General features: G+C 33.4%; 3 protein-coding genes and 1 long non-coding RNA gene across 4 annotated transcripts; 2 read left to right on the top strand and 2 right to left on the bottom strand.

The window, feature by feature from the left end:
* The first annotated feature begins 2,193 nt into the window (after positions 1-2,193).
* On the top strand, positions 2,194-4,036 carry LOC109193325 (expansin-B15-like). Its single transcript, XM_019344185.1, has 4 exons — positions 2,194-2,431; positions 2,680-2,792; positions 2,953-3,143; positions 3,658-4,036. The coding sequence occupies exons 1-4, from the start codon at positions 2,281-2,283 to the stop codon at positions 3,989-3,991; spliced, it is 789 nt and encodes a 262-aa protein (XP_019199730.1). The 5' UTR covers positions 2,194-2,280; the 3' UTR covers positions 3,992-4,036.
* A 6,395-nt stretch (positions 4,037-10,431) lies between these two features.
* LOC109193307 lies at positions 10,432-12,845 on the top strand. The gene is made up of 2 exons (XM_019344170.1): positions 10,432-10,669; positions 12,575-12,845. The coding sequence occupies exons 1-2, from the start codon at positions 10,566-10,568 to the stop codon at positions 12,843-12,845; spliced, it is 375 nt and encodes a 124-aa protein (XP_019199715.1). The 5' UTR covers positions 10,432-10,565.
* A 90-nt stretch (positions 12,846-12,935) lies between these two features.
* LOC109193341 lies at positions 12,936-14,927 on the bottom strand. Its single transcript, XR_002056266.1, has 3 exons — positions 14,833-14,927; positions 14,477-14,695; positions 12,936-13,068 (listed from the first exon to the last, which is right to left on the bottom strand). It is a non-coding gene; the product is annotated as an uncharacterized LOC109193341 (long non-coding RNA).
* Positions 14,928-15,077: 150 nt separating this feature from the next.
* LOC109193340 (pentatricopeptide repeat-containing protein At5g42310, mitochondrial-like) lies at positions 15,078-19,043 on the bottom strand. Its single transcript, XM_019344206.1, has 5 exons — positions 18,745-19,043; positions 16,488-18,010; positions 15,793-15,945; positions 15,645-15,716; positions 15,078-15,355 (listed from the first exon to the last, which is right to left on the bottom strand). The coding sequence occupies exons 2-5, from the start codon at positions 17,706-17,708 to the stop codon at positions 15,248-15,250; spliced, it is 1,554 nt and encodes a 517-aa protein (XP_019199751.1). The 5' UTR covers positions 17,709-18,010; positions 18,745-19,043; the 3' UTR covers positions 15,078-15,247.
* Positions 19,044-19,557: the final 514 nt, after the last annotated feature.

Genomic DNA, 19,557 nt, shown 5'->3' with positions numbered 1-19,557 from the left:
CAGAGGAATCTGATGTATTGGGAAAGGTAGATGGCGTAGATGAGGACCAGAGAGTTGGTATTATCTTGGGCGTAGGCCGTCGTCATGAGGGCTGACTTGATCGCTGGCAGGCTCCACTCGGTAAGAAATACGTTATAAGTATAAATAAGCACCACATCAGCTAATAACCTGTGCCATGTCATCATATTAACCTGAAAACCTGCAAAAAATGCTAGACGAAAAAAAAATGATAGTAAATGGCTCGAAATATATGTTATGAAAGACCATTGTGCGGCATGAACAATCCGATATAGTTCATGGTGCGGAATGACACTTTAGCCAATTAATTATATAATAATTTTAATAAAATGATACTCCGTAATTAAATAATAGAATTATCGATATAAGTGTATGGTAATAATGATGGAGTCACTAATGTAAGAATTAAATAGTAATGGAGTTATAACGGTGTAAGGGTTGTTTTGTCTAATAAGAATGTATTAGGGATAATTTTGTCTAGTAATATTAAAATGTACAACATTTAAATTAAAATGTATACATCTATTAACATACATAAAACATAATATTGAATTGTACAACATTTAAAGTAAAAATGTATACCTTTATTAGCATACAAAAAACAGACATAAATCAAAGATATAAGTTGAAATTGAAACTTATTATAGTTTTAGATTATCACTCCACTCCACCATAATAAGCAACAAGAAGTTGGTATCATTGCCCGCATGGGTAGCTCAACTGGTCATAGAGGTGAAATTTTGAAAGAATGACCAAGGATCGAGTCTCACCAGTCGCAGTGTGGGAGCAACTTCTCAAAGTGATTTATATCCTCCCAAATGCTTATGCTTTGTCGGACCAGGGTTGGGGTTCTTCCTTTTGGAAGAAGAAATTGGTATCACTTAGCAAATTTTAAGAACTGGTCTTTTGTGGCAAATTCACGTTTAGTTTTAGATTATTGTTTTTGTCATTTAACACCCAAACTATTATATTTGTCTCTTCATTTTTTTCTCGATTTTCTTCTTTTATGCTTTTCTGGTGTGCCAACCGGTTTTTCTCCTATAATTTATTTTGAGTTAATTCCACCAGAGGTCCTTTGTTTTTTGTGACAATTTTAAATTTAGTCCGAGACTATCGTTTTTGTCATTTAATATCTCAAACTATTATTTTTTGGACACTTTTAGTCATTCTCATGACTTTTCCTATTTTTAGTAAGAGCATTTTTGCTCCTTCATATTTTTCTTTTTGTTATTTTTCCAGTTTCAACCAGTTTAATTGGTTTAGGACTTTACTAAAACCAGTTGAAAAGTATGATTACTAAAATTCAGAGGTTACCTAAAGATCTAGACCAATTAAACTGATTGAAACAAGAAATTAAAAATAACAAAAGAAAAATATGAAAAGACACAAATTCCCTTACCAAAAAATTGGAAAAATCATGAGAATGAGTAAAAGTGTTCAAAAAATAATAGTCTAAGATGTAAAATGACAAAAACGATAGTTTGAGACTAAATTTAAAATTTCCATTAAAAACAAGGTGCCTTTAAGGGAATTGACTCATTTATTTTCTCACAAAGTTTTGGCGTGTCAAATAAGGGAAACTCTCAGGCTTGCACGTTACGATATTGACTGGTTAAGTTCAGTCCGAACTTATGACATATTGACATGGTTTTAATTTGTCTAGTTTCTTCAAGTGTCTTAACTCTTAACTGAGAGCTTCCATTTATTTGACACGCCAAAACTTCAATATCATAATGCCCCTTTTTTGCGGAAACTTAATTCAAATAAAATCCTTCTTCTGAACATTTGTTACTCTTGAAAGTTGATTGGAGAATAATGCAGTACTATCAAAACACCCTTTTTTTAGGGTTTCTTTAGTACCATTTAGATTTTCACCAACTTAATTATTTTATTGAATTTGATCAATCAAAATAAGATAACATTCATGAGATCAAGTTGATACCCATTTTTTTTAACACTCATGATACCCAATTTCTTTATTTAATTTAATAAGAAATCTCATGCTCAAATCTTGTCATGTAAATCAAATTTCAGAGAGAAAAAAAAAATGCATCAATGCAAGTTGCAGTTAAAATCCAAAAATTCTAAAACCGATATTTTAGAAGGTAGAACTCAAAGAATTGTTTTGCAATGACAAATATAGCCCTCCCATTCCTCTATAAAAAGCACATGCTACATGCAGCATGTTCATCCATCAAGCGCAACTTCATTAAAAAGTATAATAGGCATAGTGATTTAGTTTTGCAAGTATAAGTAATCATTATGCCTCATTTCATTACATATTTCTTACTCTTTTCTACTCTTGCCATTTCTTGCTCTTGCATCAACCATAAGAACTTTACCCAATCGGATCCCGACTGGTCCCCTGCCGGCGCCACAAAGTATGGTGAGCCCAATGGTGTTGGAATTACTGGTACGTAAAAGAAAGCTAGAACTGAACAAGAACACGCGCGCGCGCACACACACATATATATATATATATAGAGGATTATGTGAGAATCATTCCTTAGGTGAGAACGTGACAACTAAAGGTTCTCCAAGTCATCTAGATTGTATGAATATAATTAACATAGTATATTCTATGCACTTAGATTCCCATGTTATGTTTTCAGTTCAGCTAAGAATATTTGTCTGAAAAAGTAAATATCGTTATGTGAATAGGTGGAGCATGTGGATACGCAAGCAGTGTAGTGCAGCCACCATTCTCTTCCTTAGTATCAGCTGGTGGTCCTTCTCTATTCAAATCTGGGAAAGGATGTGGAGCTTGTTATGAGGTCAACCTATATATTAATATAAATATATAATCCCACTGGCAACTTTGTATTCCCCTAATAATTTACTAAGTTTCTTTAAGATTGTAGTAAGTGTTTGCGTGAATTTGAATTATTGGTGGAAAATATTAATCATATATATCATTCTCTTTGGGTTTTGCAGGTAAAGTGTACTGAAAATGCAGCATGCTCGGGAAATCCGGTCACCATAGTTATAACAGATTCGTGTCCGGGCGGGTGTGAATCACAACCAGTTCATTTTGATATGAGTGACACTGCTTTTGTAGCCATGGCAATTCCTGGCAATGCCAATCAGCTCCGAACCGCCGGAGTACTCAACGTCCAGTATAGAAGGTTGTTAATTTGTATTGTCTAGTTTATTTGGATAAAGTGCTTACAACTATATTTCCTTATACCGTCGCACAATCTCCTCTTAGCACAAGCACCTGACCTACCTCTTATACCGTTTGTTAGAATCCAATTACTTACCACGCCAAAAACTATAACCAATAGCGAAGACCCTATTTTATTTTTCTATACTGCCACACATTTTTGAAAGTAATGGTACTAAATTTGATCATTTACCAATTTCCGCCCAACAATCCTTACCTCTAACCACATGATGCTGAACGTCCAATATCGAAGGTTGTTAATTTGTATTGTCTAGCTAGGATAGTTCATTTAGAAGCCCCAACTTTATTTCCTTATACTGTTATACATTTTCGAGAGCAAAAATCCAATTTGACTATTTACCCGTCTCCGTCCAACAATCTTTTAGTCACATGGTGTTTGACTTGACCCTTACGGACTTTATATATATATATATATATATATTAATTATTGTGTGCACACTACACTTGACATACAGAGTTGAATGCAACTATCCGGGAGTAGCACTGAGCTTTGGCGTGCGACCTGGTTCGAGCCCCTACTATTTTGAAACTCTGATTGAATATGTAAATGGCGACGGAACCCTGAGCACTGTAGAACTGAAGCAAGCTTCGGCCTCACCAGATTCATGGCTTTCCATGCAACAGTTTTGGGGTGCAGTGTGGAAGCTTCAAGACACCTCCGGACTAACAGCGCCCTTCTCCCTCAGACTCACCGACGAATCTGGCAATACTCTCGTCGCCGACAACGTCATTCCGGCCGATTGGCAGCCCGGACATACCTATCAGTCTGCCGTCACTTCTTTTGTTTGAAGATAAACTAATTACAAAATTAAATAAAAAAAAATCTATTGTACCGTGCATGTACTCGATTATGTCGATTTCTGAGGCTGACGGTAGATTAATTAAAATATAATATTCGTAACTAAGCTGTTATACGATGTCAAATGAATAAACTGTATTTATTATCACTTTTTATTGTGTTAATTGGCATCCATGACAAGTTTTGATTGACTAAACAATTTGTTTTCTTTTTCATTTCTTCTAACTAATATATAGAACAGGACACGTAGCTAAAGTATTAGTGGAATTTATATATTAGTACGTATTTCTTGTCTAAACACTAGTTATGTAATTAGATGATTATTATGGCAACATTAGATTAAGAATTAGCATAGCTGGTTTTCAAAAAAAAAAAAAAAAAAAAACATAAATGTTGTTTGGTAAATGGCTGTTAGGTGATTGTGTTAATTAGAGGGTATAACTAGTTGATAACATTAGCTGTTTGTAGAAAAATGTTTGATAAATTAGTTGTTAGCTGATAGCTGTTTTGTATAAATTTTTTTTTTTTAAAAAAGCTAATTAAAAAAGTTGCTTGGAATAGCTTTTTGAATTTTAACATTTTGGAGTTGCAAAAAGCTAATTAACCAAACATTTATATTAATATTTTAACTAAATCAAACAATTAATAATGGTCAAATAAGCTAAAATTGATCTATAGGCTAAATTTTTTACCAAACAAGGCCTTAGTTGGTTCGTGACTGATGATCGAAGATCTGCTAGAACATAACATGCGAATATGCGATAATTGTATCCGAAATCTATATCGTGAGTCAATTTTACCACTGCCAAGGAGATAACCGTTTTTTAGGCAATTTACAAGTTTGTTAAAATTAGTTGAGAGATGTCAATGGATAATATCTCAAGCTAGTCTCAAGGGTGTAAGAGTAAATTTAATTAAATGGAAATATCTAGATTTTACTCTAACCAAATTAGAGTAAATATAGAGAGAGAAGTTGGTTTTAAGATATGCGTATATACATTTATTGAAATATTGTCTCGCTCTACTATTTTTACAAGAACAAATACTTTGAATTCTCTCTCAAGACGGGTCATCTATTCATCTTCAACATTATTGATCTAAACTGATTTTGAGATAAATGCATTGGCGATTTTATCACATCTTGGACTATATTTCATGTTAGTTGTGGTGCAGTAGTAGGTGAATCAGAAAGTAGGAATGTTGCTGTGAAGATCTCTGAGCTTCATCAACCCATTTATAGTGTTTATAGAGTGGATACTATACATTATAAGGTGTATCACATACTGGTGATATCGTTTTTCTTATTGTCTATTTGAACACTACTTGATATAGCGCACTGAATTCAACGTTGATAGTCCCCCAAAAGTAGATGTTGGTTGCATCGAATTGGGTCAACAAATTGTGTCCATTTTATTTCACATCGTCATTTGTTTTACGTTTACGGCATATTCAACTATAGACCTGAGGAGGAATGGACTAAACCAGAATAAGTGGTGAATGGCTTTAGCAACAAAGCGTTGAACTCTATTATGCACTCTCTTCGCAAATCTATATTTACTCTTATTGCAGGTATCATTAAGGCATAGGAGATCCTCCAAACTAGATTTGAAGGCAAAGAAGACGTAAAACCATCTAAATTACAAATGGTTCTCTCAGAATTCGAAGCATTGATAATATAATGAGCGAGGATCAAACTAGGGATGTCAATCTTAAGCCGAACCTGATGAGCTGGCCCGATAAACCAAAACCGACGAGTTAATGGCTTGAACGGGCTAGCCTGATAAGTCCGAAACCAATAAGTCTGGTGGCCCGTACGAGCTAGCTCAAAATTTGATGGGCTAGCCCGATAACTCGAACTACTTAAGGTTATTCTTTCTTTATTATAAAAAGTGATATGGAACATAGCATACATGTAGTTTGTAGGTAAGTTCATCTTTAATATTTCTTTATTATATTTTTAAATAAAATTTTAATAAATATATTACAAAAATAAATTATTTTTATAATAACTAGTATTTTCACCCGTGTGATGCACGGAATGGAATTATTGTAATATATTAAGAATATTTAAATCGATAAATAATTATTTAAGAGTTAATTTCACCAGAGGTCGCATATCTTTCCTGACAATTCCAAATTTAATCCTAGACTATAGTTATTAATTATTACGATTTATTCTATGTTATAATTGTTAAGTTAATATTCATACTATTATTATTAACACTTAATTACTTTTAGATATTATTATTACCACTTATATTATTATTATTAGTTTCTTTTCAAGTTCTGTTAGTATATAATGGCCGTGAGGCACACAATAATAATATAATCATAATTAAATATTCTTGTATTGTATTCCGTGAGTCACAATAATAATATAACAATAATTACATATTCTTCAATTCTATATTCTTCTAGGATTTCGATTACCATCAATAATTATTCCCTAATTTACCATAATTAAATAATTTGACCAATTATAAAGAAAGATTATTAAATAATGCACGGGATAATTTTTTAATAAAAAATTTTAAAAATTCATTAATAAAATATAATGTTCTTATAGTTTTTTCTTAGAAACTATTTAATAAAGCATTTTTTTAGAAATTGGTGGGCCAAACCACCTACGGCAGTTTGCGGTGGATAGATCTCGAAAAAATACGCGATTTCAAAAAAACATTTGTCCAAAACGGACAACTGAGTCAAAAGTTATGCCGTGCCGAAGTTTTGAAATATTACAACTTAAAAATAAAAAAAAATTAAAAAAAAAATAAAATTTAATCGCCGGTTCACCCGTAGAGGTGGCCGCGGAAGTGGCCGATTTCGTACTTTGATCATAATAAGAGGTCAACAGCGGTCCGAAATTGCAAGATCAATGTAAATATCTATTTTATTCTTGCTTGAAATGAAAATATATATATATATATATATATATATATATATATATATATATATATATATTCGGTGAGATTTTGACCAAAATTTGGCTGGAAGGACCATTTTTGCAACAAAAACAATAATTATGGACTAAAATTGCAAGATTTAAAAGTCGCGGATCAATCTTGATAGTATCACTATAATCATGGGACCAAAAATGCAAAAAAACTCATTTCAACTCTTATTATAGGATGTCAAACAGGTCATAACGTTCCGCATGACATCAAACTTAGTTGCTTTAAGCCGTCCCAATAATGCGATTTATTCTTTTCATTTTCTTTTTAATTTTTTTATAGGACGAACAGGATAACAACTTTGACCACCAATAATCGTTTATTTATTGGCCTATCCCACACTCCAGTTCGGCAGTTCCCGGTACAATTTGCAGTGTTTAGGTGAGAATTAATTATATTATTGGCACTCCAAAGGTGGAATTTTATATTTTAATCATATTAATTAATAATTATGATTGTTGAGTATTTATTAATTAAATGATATTAGACTTTGTACTTACGTTAATCCAACAAATATTAGTTATAAAATAATTATAAAAGTTAGATATTAAACAATTAAAATAATTTTAAAGGAGTAATATTTTTTTTGTTTTTTTTATTGTAAAAAGTAAACCAATTAAGTACACTTGGCAATTCCGATAGTGCCTAAATTAAGAGTTTTTTCAATATCTTTTACAATCATATTCTTTTTATGAGTTAATATAACTAAAATATTTTTATTTTTTATAAAATAAAAATTGTTGCACATTAGAAGTGCATAAAAATGTTATAAATGAGCAACCTAATTGTGAGTGGCGCACACAGCATACCGCTAATTTTCTAAAGAGGCAAGCTAGAATATACATGGGATCTTACTGGTAGACTATTGAATCACATGCATGTGATGCCCAATTAAGAATAATATAAAATCTCTCTGACTTAACGCCGTTGTGGACCATGACTGGATAATCAGGGCTTTTGAGCTAAGCAATTCAACCTATCTATGTTAATGGAATTTACTTTCAATGTATGTATATAATTAAATTCTTTAACGTCAACGTTTTCAAAAAAAATACTTTAACGTCAACAAATAAATAAATAAATATATATATATATATATATATATATATATATATATATATATAGAGAGAGAGAGAGAGAGAGAGAGGGAGAGAGATGCATTCACATGCAAACACCTTTAAAATACAAACATGTGGATATATGCCATGCACACACCTAAATGCGGGTGTGCACACATCCGTGGACGACAATGCACACATCCAATATAGTATGCATGTGTGAATCCACAACATTTGGGCCGGCGTGCACATATCCATGAACGACAGTGCACACAGGCGGGCAGCACACAAAATCATAAAAACTAATCACAACCTTAGATACCCAACATCCAACGATCTAGAAATGTCCACATATTTGTATTTTAAGTCATGTTTTTACATGAATGTAATTCTCTCTCTCTCTCTCTCTCTCTCTCTCTCTCTCTCTCTATATATATATATATATATATATATATATATATATATATATGATGGGGATGAAATAAAAAAAAAAAAATCACTACAAGTAAAAAAATATGGATGATTTCTAGCCTTAGATGCAATCCAAATCAACAACCTAAATTGAATCTTAATTAAAAACGCGCGGTGACATTCTTGTAATTTTGAGCAAATAAGTCAGCTTTTGTTTTGTTTTCAAGTGCACATTTGTCCTTCTTCGAGTGCACATTTTTCCTTCTTCGAGTACATACTTTTTCTTCTTCGAGTGCATCACTTTTATTTCAGTACTTAGTTTCTATTTTGACTGCACATTTTTGTACCTTTGATTACAAATCTTTTGGCCTTCAAGTGCACGTTTGTAGCCTTCAAGTGCATGGTTTCCTTTCTAAGAGTGCATAATTAATTTCCCCTTTTTTTCCTTCGGTGCAGATTTTTTGTCTTCAAGTGCACAACTTGTGGGCAATATTTATTGTATCTTGTGCATTCTTTTCAAACATATAACTAAATTTCTAATGAAATTTGTGAGATTTACAAACGATTTGTATGGGTAATTGGCTTAATAACACTTAAGTTGAATAATCTCCCTTTTTGGTATCATAAATTGCATCAATTGCACATCTATTTGCCTTCAAGTGCACATTTTTTACCATTTTAAAATTTTAGTTGCGTGGGTTTTGTGCTTAATGTGCTTTGTTCTATGCTTAAGGTGCGTGGTTTATGTACTTAACATGAGTATATATAAGCTTATGATCAAATGAATCCATCTTTTCTAATGAGTTCGTGTGGACAAATCTGGGCAGTTAGAATCTTGAGATTAATGGTATATATAAAAAGGTTTTTTTTTTCTAATTTCATTTTTTGACCGTGGATTTGAATAAATTAATTAAGGTAGTGGTATTTTAGGGATTTGAATAGTAAAAGCCTTCCAGATTTTTGGGGCTTAATTTAGAATTTGATTCCTTAAATAGGGTTTTGCCTCTAGGTTGCACAATTGTTTCTACTCCAACATCCGTGTTTGACACACTACTACACGGACGATCGACGCTCTACGTCCTCCGCCCAACGAACTCCGCCCACGTCCTCCGGCCCTTGTCCTCCGTCGTTGCAATATTCGACAAGCCTACGTTCCAAAGACGTCGCCGGAATACTGGAGGCGACGGCGTGGTTCGAAGTTTGGTTTGCATGCGCCCGTGTGGTGCGTCAGGCGCTTTGTCAACGCGCCTGACGCTTCAGTTTTTTATTATTATTTTTTTTCAATTTTAGTTTTGTTATTTTCTTTTTTCTTTTTTTCTCTCCCCTCCCACATTCTCTTTCTTAATCACTCTTACATTCTCCCCCTAATATCCTCAACAGATAATGTCTGCAAATTTCTCACACTCTTAAAAATGGATTTCACTTCCACATCATCTCATTTGCAAATCATCTATTATTCACACTACATCTCTACAAATTAAAATAACATTATAAATTATATTAAAATATCAAAAAGTAAAAAAACAAAATAAAAATAAAAAATACAAAATACAAAAGGGGTTTGCAAATTTGCACATGCAAACCCAATTCATATTTTAAAAAAATATACAAATGATGTGGCATTTGCCACATCATTTTGCAAAGGGTCATATTGGCTGGAATAATCCAGCCTTATAATCTATGACAAAAATGAAATTAACATTAAAAAAAAAAAAAAAAAAAAAAAAACATCAGAACCTTATAATCTGATTCTCGAACAACTGTCGCATTTATAAAACTAATTTAAGATCAACAAAAAGAATAATAAAATAAATACAGTCAATTTTAAACTATAAGTTTGTCAAACTTGCAGTCAAGCCAACCTCAATTAATCCAGAGACGTTCCGTTAGTTAACGGCAGCCATCGTGACGGCGGCTCAACTTTTTGACGGACAGCTGAGTAAGTGCTGACTCGAGATTGGAGGGTAATTGTATCGTCACCCAAAACAAACTATAAAAAGGAGGGAGTTTCGAGCAAAGGCTCTGAATATCCCAAGACGGAACTTGTTTCGTATCTCTTTTTTAGTTGCTTTGCATTTTCTCTCTCTACAACTACCAACTGCTACTGTCTCTCTCTCTCTATTTCTCAAAGAAAACTGTATTTAATGGCCGCCAATTTGCAGTGCCGTGGAATTGCCAAGCAATTTCTCAGCATCGTCAGCTCCAGCACTCGCAAAGCTGCTCCCTCTCCTTCCCTCATCTCTCATAGGTATATATACATTTCATTGTTCGTAATACATGCTTACATACGTTTATATGCACCTGTTTGAATATATATATATATATATATATATATATATATATATATATATATATATATATATATATATATATATATATTCTAGTAATAGCCGATTTCTCTTATGCGAACAATATTTTTCTGGTTTATGGTTTCGTCTGAAGAATAGTTTGGGCATGACAACAAATTTTCACCGGCAGATGCTTTCCAGATAAAACAAGTACAATGAAATAATTTGATATATCAAATTAATAATTTTGTTATAGTCGATGGACAATTTCAATCATCAAATGCTCTTTTTTCTTCAAAAAGTTAATTACTAAGATAATCCCTTAAATATACCAAATGACCAATTTGATCCCGTCAAAACAAACAGAGGACCAAATTGATTAAGGTTTTTAAAGTTAGGTGACTTAATTGGATAAAAAATAGTCAAAGATCAATAATTTTGTTATAGTTAAGGGACTATTTCAATAATTAACTCTAATTTAATTGTTAGGATTTGGAGTTTGGTGTTGATCTAATGATCTCTTTAGATTTACAAGGGGACTTCTTGTTGTTAAAATTTACTGGTGGCTATTTGATTTTCTTTTGGTAATCAAGAAAACCTTCTAATTAGGGAACTGCTACAAAATGAAGGAGATGTCCAAATAGCCCAATTTTATTTTTTCTACTTATTATTCATTTATTAAACTAACTTTTTTTTTCTTTGTTTGTTTTCATCACTATTTACTTATAAAAATTTTTAAATTTAATTTTTTGTGTTTAATAACATTTTTAATGTAGTTTTTAAATATATAAATTTTACATACTAATTTTAAATTTAATATTATGAATAAAAATAAAGAGCAAATTACACTTTTGGTCCTGTGACTATAGGGGGTGTGTTAATTTGGGTACGTGACTTTTAAAACTAACAATTTAGTCCTTTAACTATCATTTTTTTAGCAGATTTGGTCCTCCGGCCAAATTGCCGGTGGAATTTGGCCGGAAAGACGTTCGACTTTTTAAATCAAATATTGGTGGGGGTAATTCGCTCTTTTTAATTGTTAAAAATAGCTGCAAATTATATTTATTACCCGGTGATATGCGAAGAACACGAAGAACGAACCTAATTTCAAATCCAATTATTTTTTAAACCAATTTCGCGCTATTTTTTAACAATTAAAAAGACCGAATTACACCCACCAATATTTGATTTAAAAAGTCAAACGTCTTTCCGGCCAAATTCCACCGGCAATTTGGCCGGGAGGACCAAATCTGCTAAAAAAATAATAGTTAAAGGACTAAATTGTTAATTTTAAAAGTCACGTACCCAAATTAACACACCCCCTATAGTCACAGGACCAAAAGTGTAATTTGCTCAAAAATAAATTATAAATAATTTCAGTCCAGCTGATGGAGAGAGTATTTACTAATGTCATATTTATGTCACTTTCAACCAACATTAAATATCCCTTACCGGCAAATCAATATGGACATTATGCTTTTTGAAGCAATGATGGTTTTGCCTGCAATCTATTATATTATGGGAATGGCAATGTCTATTGATTGTTGTTTTAGCTATAGACACCATTGAAAGGAACTTCTCGTAGACAAAAGTAGTAGTTGCAATTCTTGCTTATTTGTTCCTCAAACATACTGATTGATACTTTTGTATCTGTTTCACTGATCAACCCAACAAATTATATAACCTGTTCATAATATTTGTTCAACAATTTTGCTATTCTTAAATTGGCATGGGATTTGAACCTGCAAGGCTGCATCCTTCCTTATAGAAAGCAACCCTGATGCCATCATGCCATAAGGTGCTTGGCTATAAATACATAATTAGTGAGTGAAAACTAATGTGTTTACCTGAACTTGTTTGTGCAGGAGGGCTGTGCATATGTCTATGTATGACAAGAACCCAGAAGAACATGTTCATTATCCATCAATTGTCCCGGACGAAGTAATCCAAAACCAATCTGCCAAGTACTGGACTCCTCACCCACAAACTGGGGTGTTTGGGCCACCCACCAATCACACTCTTACTGCTGCTGACTTCCACACCGTGGCTTCAAGCGCTGGTCACTCAGTCTTGGAGATGAAAGCCTTCTTCCGTCCCCTCGAGGATTTGGAGAAACCACCCCATTCTGCCTTCTAGAAAACATATATATTGCTGCACAGACTTAGCTCAAGGTTCTGTAGACAGTATTTGGGAGAAGAAGAAAACATATATATTCTTTCCCAATTATAAATAAATAAAATATATCCAATGAATAGGGAAAAGATTTGCTGTATACATTAGTTCTAAGGACCCTATTCATTATGGTATTGTAATGATCTTAACAGCTGCTATCTATGATGATGAAATTCTTCCAAGACCCCTGCAATATTGTTAATTCCTCTTTATCAGAATATAATAATACAAATTCAGCTTGAAAAAGGTTTAGGAGAAGGTGATAAGAACAAATTTGGATGAGTGCTTATAGAAGATAAGATCTGACAAAATTGTCATTACTAGAACCAACTATACGAGTGGAATGTGTTTTTGCGTCGGAATATCCACTTCAATAACAATCCCACAAGGCAAGGCAATCTTTTGTAGGCCCCCAATATCACTTACATGTATTCTTCTTCAAGCCCAAACACACAAAAAGGGATCATTATTGGATAGTTGTGTGGACCACAAAAAAAAAATACATTATTTATGTACATAAGATATATTATTTGAGCACTGAAAGTAATTATTTTGTATACTATTAAATAATGTACATTCAGTACACAAATAATGTATTTTTAATATATTACAAATGTACCTTATATTCATGGAAAGTACATTATCTTGTATACTATCAAATGATGTACATTCAGTACACATATAATGTACTTTTAATATATTAAAAATGTACCTTGTATTCATGGAAAATACATTATTTGAGTACTGAAAGTACATTATTTTGTTACTATCAAATAATATACATTCAATATACAAATAATGTACTTTTAGTATATTAAAAATGTACCAGATATTCATAGTCTACACAGCTGTTTGGGCCATGGTCCACAGAAAGATGATAGGGATTATGTTTCCCTTGTTAGTGGATTGAGGGGTCCCTTTGTGTAGTATGTTGTTTTACTAAAACCCATTCCATTATTTAGCATTTGATTCCATTTCTTCTTTTTTTTTTTTTTTTTTAATGCTACTGACTCTATTACATTGTAGCATCTGTTCAAACATACTTTCTCAACCTAATGAAGCACAAAGAGTCAACAATGCCTCCACCGAGGCTCTCACATGGGAGAGGTCACTAAATGCCATATGAGCACAAGGTGCTTGGCATTTGATTCCATTTCTAATTATGGCTCCTACTGTAAAACCAAATAGGCAAATACCCCACCCCCCCCCCCCCCCCCACACACACATATTCCCTTGATATCATATAGCTCAAGAAAGTTAGTTAAACTCCATTAGCATTAGCAGAAAATAAAAACCAGTTCTTTAACACGTGACATTGCCAACAGAAATCTATTTGAAAGAGTTTTATGTCAATAGTCCTAGTGATTTTGCACTAAATATAGAATTCTCACAATTGTTACGGCCTTGGGTCAGAACTATATGCGTTATCATCTCCTTTTTGAATAACCAAACCACTCAAACAGTATGTTTAATTCATCTGCTTCATGTCCAAACTGAGTACCTCAAGTGCGAGGAGCAAAGGATTGAAAAATACAGTTTAGAAGAGAGTTAATCACACCTACCCCAATAAGCAATTAATGCCCAGGAAAAGTTACCTTAATTTATTTGCAGAGTCCCTCCAGAGTTCAGGCAGTGATTGAAACCCAGATTAACTCCATCAATGGCAAAGCTGATAAAATTACTGGCAGCTAAGCTAAGGTGCAATTCTTGACTTTGTTTTACCAGAAGAGCAACATATTTTAAGGGCCAATTGTCAAAGCATCTTCATTGACCCTATGCCCCTATGGCATGAAGAAATTGCCAACTTAGAAATACTGCAAGTGCAAGCAAAGAAAAAGTACGAGATCACTCACTAATAAGCATAAAGATCCATTCCATAATTCATGGAAACATGACAATATAAATAGAAGAACAAGGACAAATGTTTGTCTACAGGAATATAGCATTTTACCATAGTATAATGAGCCTATGTGCCTCACGTGACTCTGTAAAGCAGCCGTCTATATTGTTGAAAAACAAAGGGTTATGTCTGTCTATAGGGTTGTGTCTGTTTATGAATATGTGTTTTTTTTTTTTTTTGAAACTGTGAATAGGTGTTTAAATTAATAGTTGTGTTTGTATATATATATATATATATGTACTATGTTTCTTCATTAGAAACACATAATTATAGTAATATATTGTAATATTTCAGTATTATATAAATATTCTCATTCCTTGATTCTTCATCTTTGCTTCCCCCTAATTGACGGATGGTTGTTATTCTCCACCCGCCAGGCCTTTGGATCTTTCAAATTCAACATATATGAACAAGATAATAACAGAAACGCAAGATCCCATCAACAGACAAACTTCTACACTGAAAACTAATGATGTCTTTGTTGAAGGACCATTGCTGCAGCCTTCAACAGTTCTCTAGCTTTTCTGTCAGGTGTACATCCAGCAGATTCCATTTCACCATATATCTTTGGGACCTGGTGCACAACATGCAAGAATTTATAAAACCAGCAAGAAAATCCTGTAGTAACTGTACATGTCAATAGTTATGGTTTGTTTCTAACACTCCTGGATTCAAATACATCTGTTTTCTAGTCTAGATGTAGATCTGTAGCATGAATGTATAATTCTTAAGGTTTTAGAACATTTTCCACCGAGCAAAACTACAAATCTACCTAACGGTTCACTTACCAATATAGAAGTGTAATTGTGCCTTTTACAGTTAGTTAAAAGTTAATTACTTTTAGCATAGTGAGATTTACAAACCTGATCGAATTTCCTTGCCCGCATAAGGGCCTTCATAATGGTACTGTATGTGACCACATCAGGACTTATACCCTTTCAGAAATTATAGCACCAAAATTAGTAAAAAGAAGCTGATCAAATGTCAGGAAACCATAAGATATGGGCTTACTATCTCCTTCATGTGATGGTAAATGGAGAGTGCCTCCATATGCCTGCCAGCAGTGCCAAAAGCATTTATCAAGACATTTAGCATAATAAGGTTTGGTTCCATGCCATCAGATTCCATGATCTGCAAAACCTTTACAGTCTGCTCACATAACCCCTGCACAAATTTAACATTCAAGGTAGAATCATAACAATCATAATAAAACAATTGCTTTATGCAACCTTTCACTGATTGAATGAGGTATTATAATGTTTACTTATCTTAATATCAATATTCAATAGCATTATTATATAATACTTCCTCCGTCCCATTTTGTTTGTCTAGTTAAACCCGACTTGACTGAAGTCATTTTTAATTCAATTTCTCATAATATTAAGTTTAATATTAGTATATAAATTTATATATTTAGAAACTACATTAAAAGTACTATTAAACACACACACAAAAATCAAATTTAAAAATAATTAAAAATTACTAAAGAAAATAAGCAATGAAGAAAGAGTTGGTTTGACCAATGAATAGTAAACAGGACATGTAAATGGGACAGAGGGAGTATTATTATATTATAATAAGGAAAAGATCAATGACTGGACAAGGTTGCCATAAACTTATGTTAAGAACAGAAGTTTGATATATTTGAAAACAGATACTAATGTACTTAACTATCAAGAGTACTATCAAATAAAGTAGAATCTCACCTGCTGAGCATAGGCATTTGCCAGAAGACAGAACAGGCTAGGTGAAAGTTGGAGACCGGCTGATTTTAAAGCATTTATACAATCTTCTGGATCCCGATATTTCCCATACTGTCCATAAATGTTAGCCAAAATAGCATAAATAGCACCACTCTTATGATGTCCTAGGCATTGCAAATTCTCAAAATTTTTCTTTATAACATCCCACCTCCCTTGCTCCCCTAGACGAGTAATAATGACAACAAAGATCTTTGGATCAGGATAGAGCCCTTGTTCAAGCATCCAGTTGAACAAATCAATAGCTTTATCTAGTTTCCCATACTTGCAGTGCCATCCAATTAGCAAATTCCATGTTCTGATATCAGGTTCTATCGCTTCTTGTTGCATCTTCTTAAACACTTCCAAGGCTTCTCCTAACTCACCATACTTTCCGAAAGTATCAATGATGCAATTATAGATCCGCTTGTCCAGTTGCAGCCCCATCTCCTGAATCTCTCCAACTACGGCTAGTGCTTTCTTCCACATCCCGTTGTCCCTGTAAAGCTCAATAACCTTACTGTACACGTAAGAATTCAATTCATAACCCTCACTTCTCATCTTGGCAATAATAGACCAAGTATCATTCAACCGCCCTGCACAAACATAGTAGTCAAGAAGTATCTTATATGTTTCCCTATTTCCCCTAACACCCGACAAATCCAATGCTTCTGTGACTTTATCTGCTAGGTTTAAGAGGCCTTTCTTCAAAAAGCTTCTGAGTAAGACATTATATACCTTTACTCTTGGCCTAATCCCCGAAACTAACATTTCTTTGAAGATTGCATCGGCTTCCAATGTCCTCCCAACACTTCCAAGTGCTGTTATCAAACCAGCATAAGAAAATGCATTTGGGTGAAACCCCAAAGCCTCCATTTCAGCAAGCATTGCCATTGCCTTGTCAATATCCCCTTCTTTACACAGCCAACATATGGACTCATTGTACAACACACAAGATACTTCCTCTCCATTTCTAGAACTACTCAGATTCTCTTCAGCAAAGCTCTCAACTGAATTAAAGTCATGTTGTCCCAGTCTACTAGGCTGCACCACACTAGGCACACATAACATCATCTTGAATTGAATGGGATTCTTCACATGCTTGAAAGAAACAGGAAAAAAGCACGAAATGCGATATACACACAAAATTGAAGCTGATTTCAATGGCAATACTTGTTGCACATTCATGCTCTTAAGCCTAACACAAAATTCCAACCAATCCCATTCACAAAATACAAAATTGCAGCTACAGAAATATAATTGGGTACAAATCTTTCATATTCTTAAGCACTCAAGAAGCCCCCTCTATAACCAGTTTCACACTTTTATTGACAACTCAACTGCTCAAAATATCCAAGAGAATGTGATTTGAACCAAAGTTACTTTTTGGATGCTCTGTTAAGGGCAAAGTTCAATCTTTTTGGTCGCCTTATTTCTTAGTACATGTATTCCGATTTCCAAGCACGCTGGTGCCCTTACCGCTAAAACATCTGGAGGCAGGGAGATTCAAAGAAAAATAAAATGCTTAGATACTACTTCAAAAATAAAAATACCCAAATCTCAAGCAGACAAGAAATATCACCTCGATTATGCACTCCAAAATCAACGAAAACAACAATACAACAAACCGCGAGTAAAACAAACCCACTCAAATGGAAACTATCAAATAACCCATTCCCAAACAGGAGGAAAACTAACCTCAAACCCATTCATATTTCAGTTTTGCATACATCTTTCTACGTAGCTAACGACACGTCATGCAATTTCTATCATTATATATGAAAAACTAGAGGTGTGCATTTGGTTAACCGAATTAACCTACATTTTTAAAGCTTTAACCGTTAATCAAATCGAACTTTTTATTTCCGAATTAAATGAACAGAAGTTTTTTTGGTTAATTGATTAGCCAAAGTTTTTTTAGCTAAATTTTTAAATCCTAAAAATTATAAATAAGAATTAACATTACCAATTTCAAGCCTTCATTCACAATCAAATTTACAATATAGGCAACACACCTCATATGCATATATCTCCCATACTGGCTACTGAAAATAGAACTGAGAAAATCAGAAAATTAAATACTGGAAAGTGGTAACTTTAAAAATAGAATTTTATTATTGGCAACCAAAAAAAACTCATACAACAAAACAAGTTAACAATTTCAAATGATAGTCTTATTGTCTTGATACTCTTGAAATAAATATAAATAAATAATCAAACAAACCTCAGCAGTATGCAGTCACAGTGAGGCAGTCCACCAGGATGGAGGTGGGAGCGGTGTTCCAGTGGAGACGGGGTGGAGTCGGCGACACTGACTCGCCGCCCTCGCTAGAGGGGCTGGTGGAGATAGGAGACTGGAGCAGTGGTCCGGTGGAGGTCGGAGGAGATGCCGTGGAGCAGACGGAGGACCGGAGGAGAAGGGAGTCGGACTTCGGAGAGTGGAGACGGAGAACGCAGCCACGCAGGGCTGAACTTGGGACTTGGCGAACTATGTCTACTGGATTTCAGATTTGGTTTTTGTTTTAAGGACTAGTTTTTTTAAATAATTATTTTTAAATAAGTATTTGAAAGTATATCAATACAATATTATATACTAGATGTTCATGCATAGGTAAATAAATGTTGAATTTGTTTATTTAAATCGGTAATTTAAAGTATATAAATGCAAGATAATATATGAGAGATTGATTATAATTGTCACTAAAATAAATGTTTGTAACTTTGTAATAACGTTAGTCTAAATACTTAGTCTTAAAGCGATAGTCTAAATAAATACAACTTTTGGTTTAAATTTCTTTAATTCTTCTTAATTCTCTTTTGGGTAGCATTGTTATTGTTTTCATCTTCAGTACATGTCCTCTTTTTTTTTTTTTTATTGGTAGTGTGTCATGTGCAATTATGTTACTGGTAGCAGCATAGAGGGATTCATCATGCAATGAGATTATGGTGTAGGAAATTTTAGATTTGCCTTGGTGTGTATATGACTGAGATTTTAGTTGCAATATGAACTCTTTAGCTTACAAACACCTATTGATAT

The sequence above is a fragment of the Ipomoea nil genome, unplaced genomic scaffold, assembly GCF_001879475.1.
Source record: "Ipomoea nil cultivar Tokyo-kokei standard unplaced genomic scaffold, Asagao_1.1 scaffold1868, whole genome shotgun sequence".
Taxonomy (NCBI): Eukaryota; Viridiplantae; Streptophyta; class Magnoliopsida; order Solanales; family Convolvulaceae; genus Ipomoea; species Ipomoea nil.
Note: the sequence above shows the minus strand (reverse complement) of the source record. Positions and strands in the feature narration are given on the sequence as shown.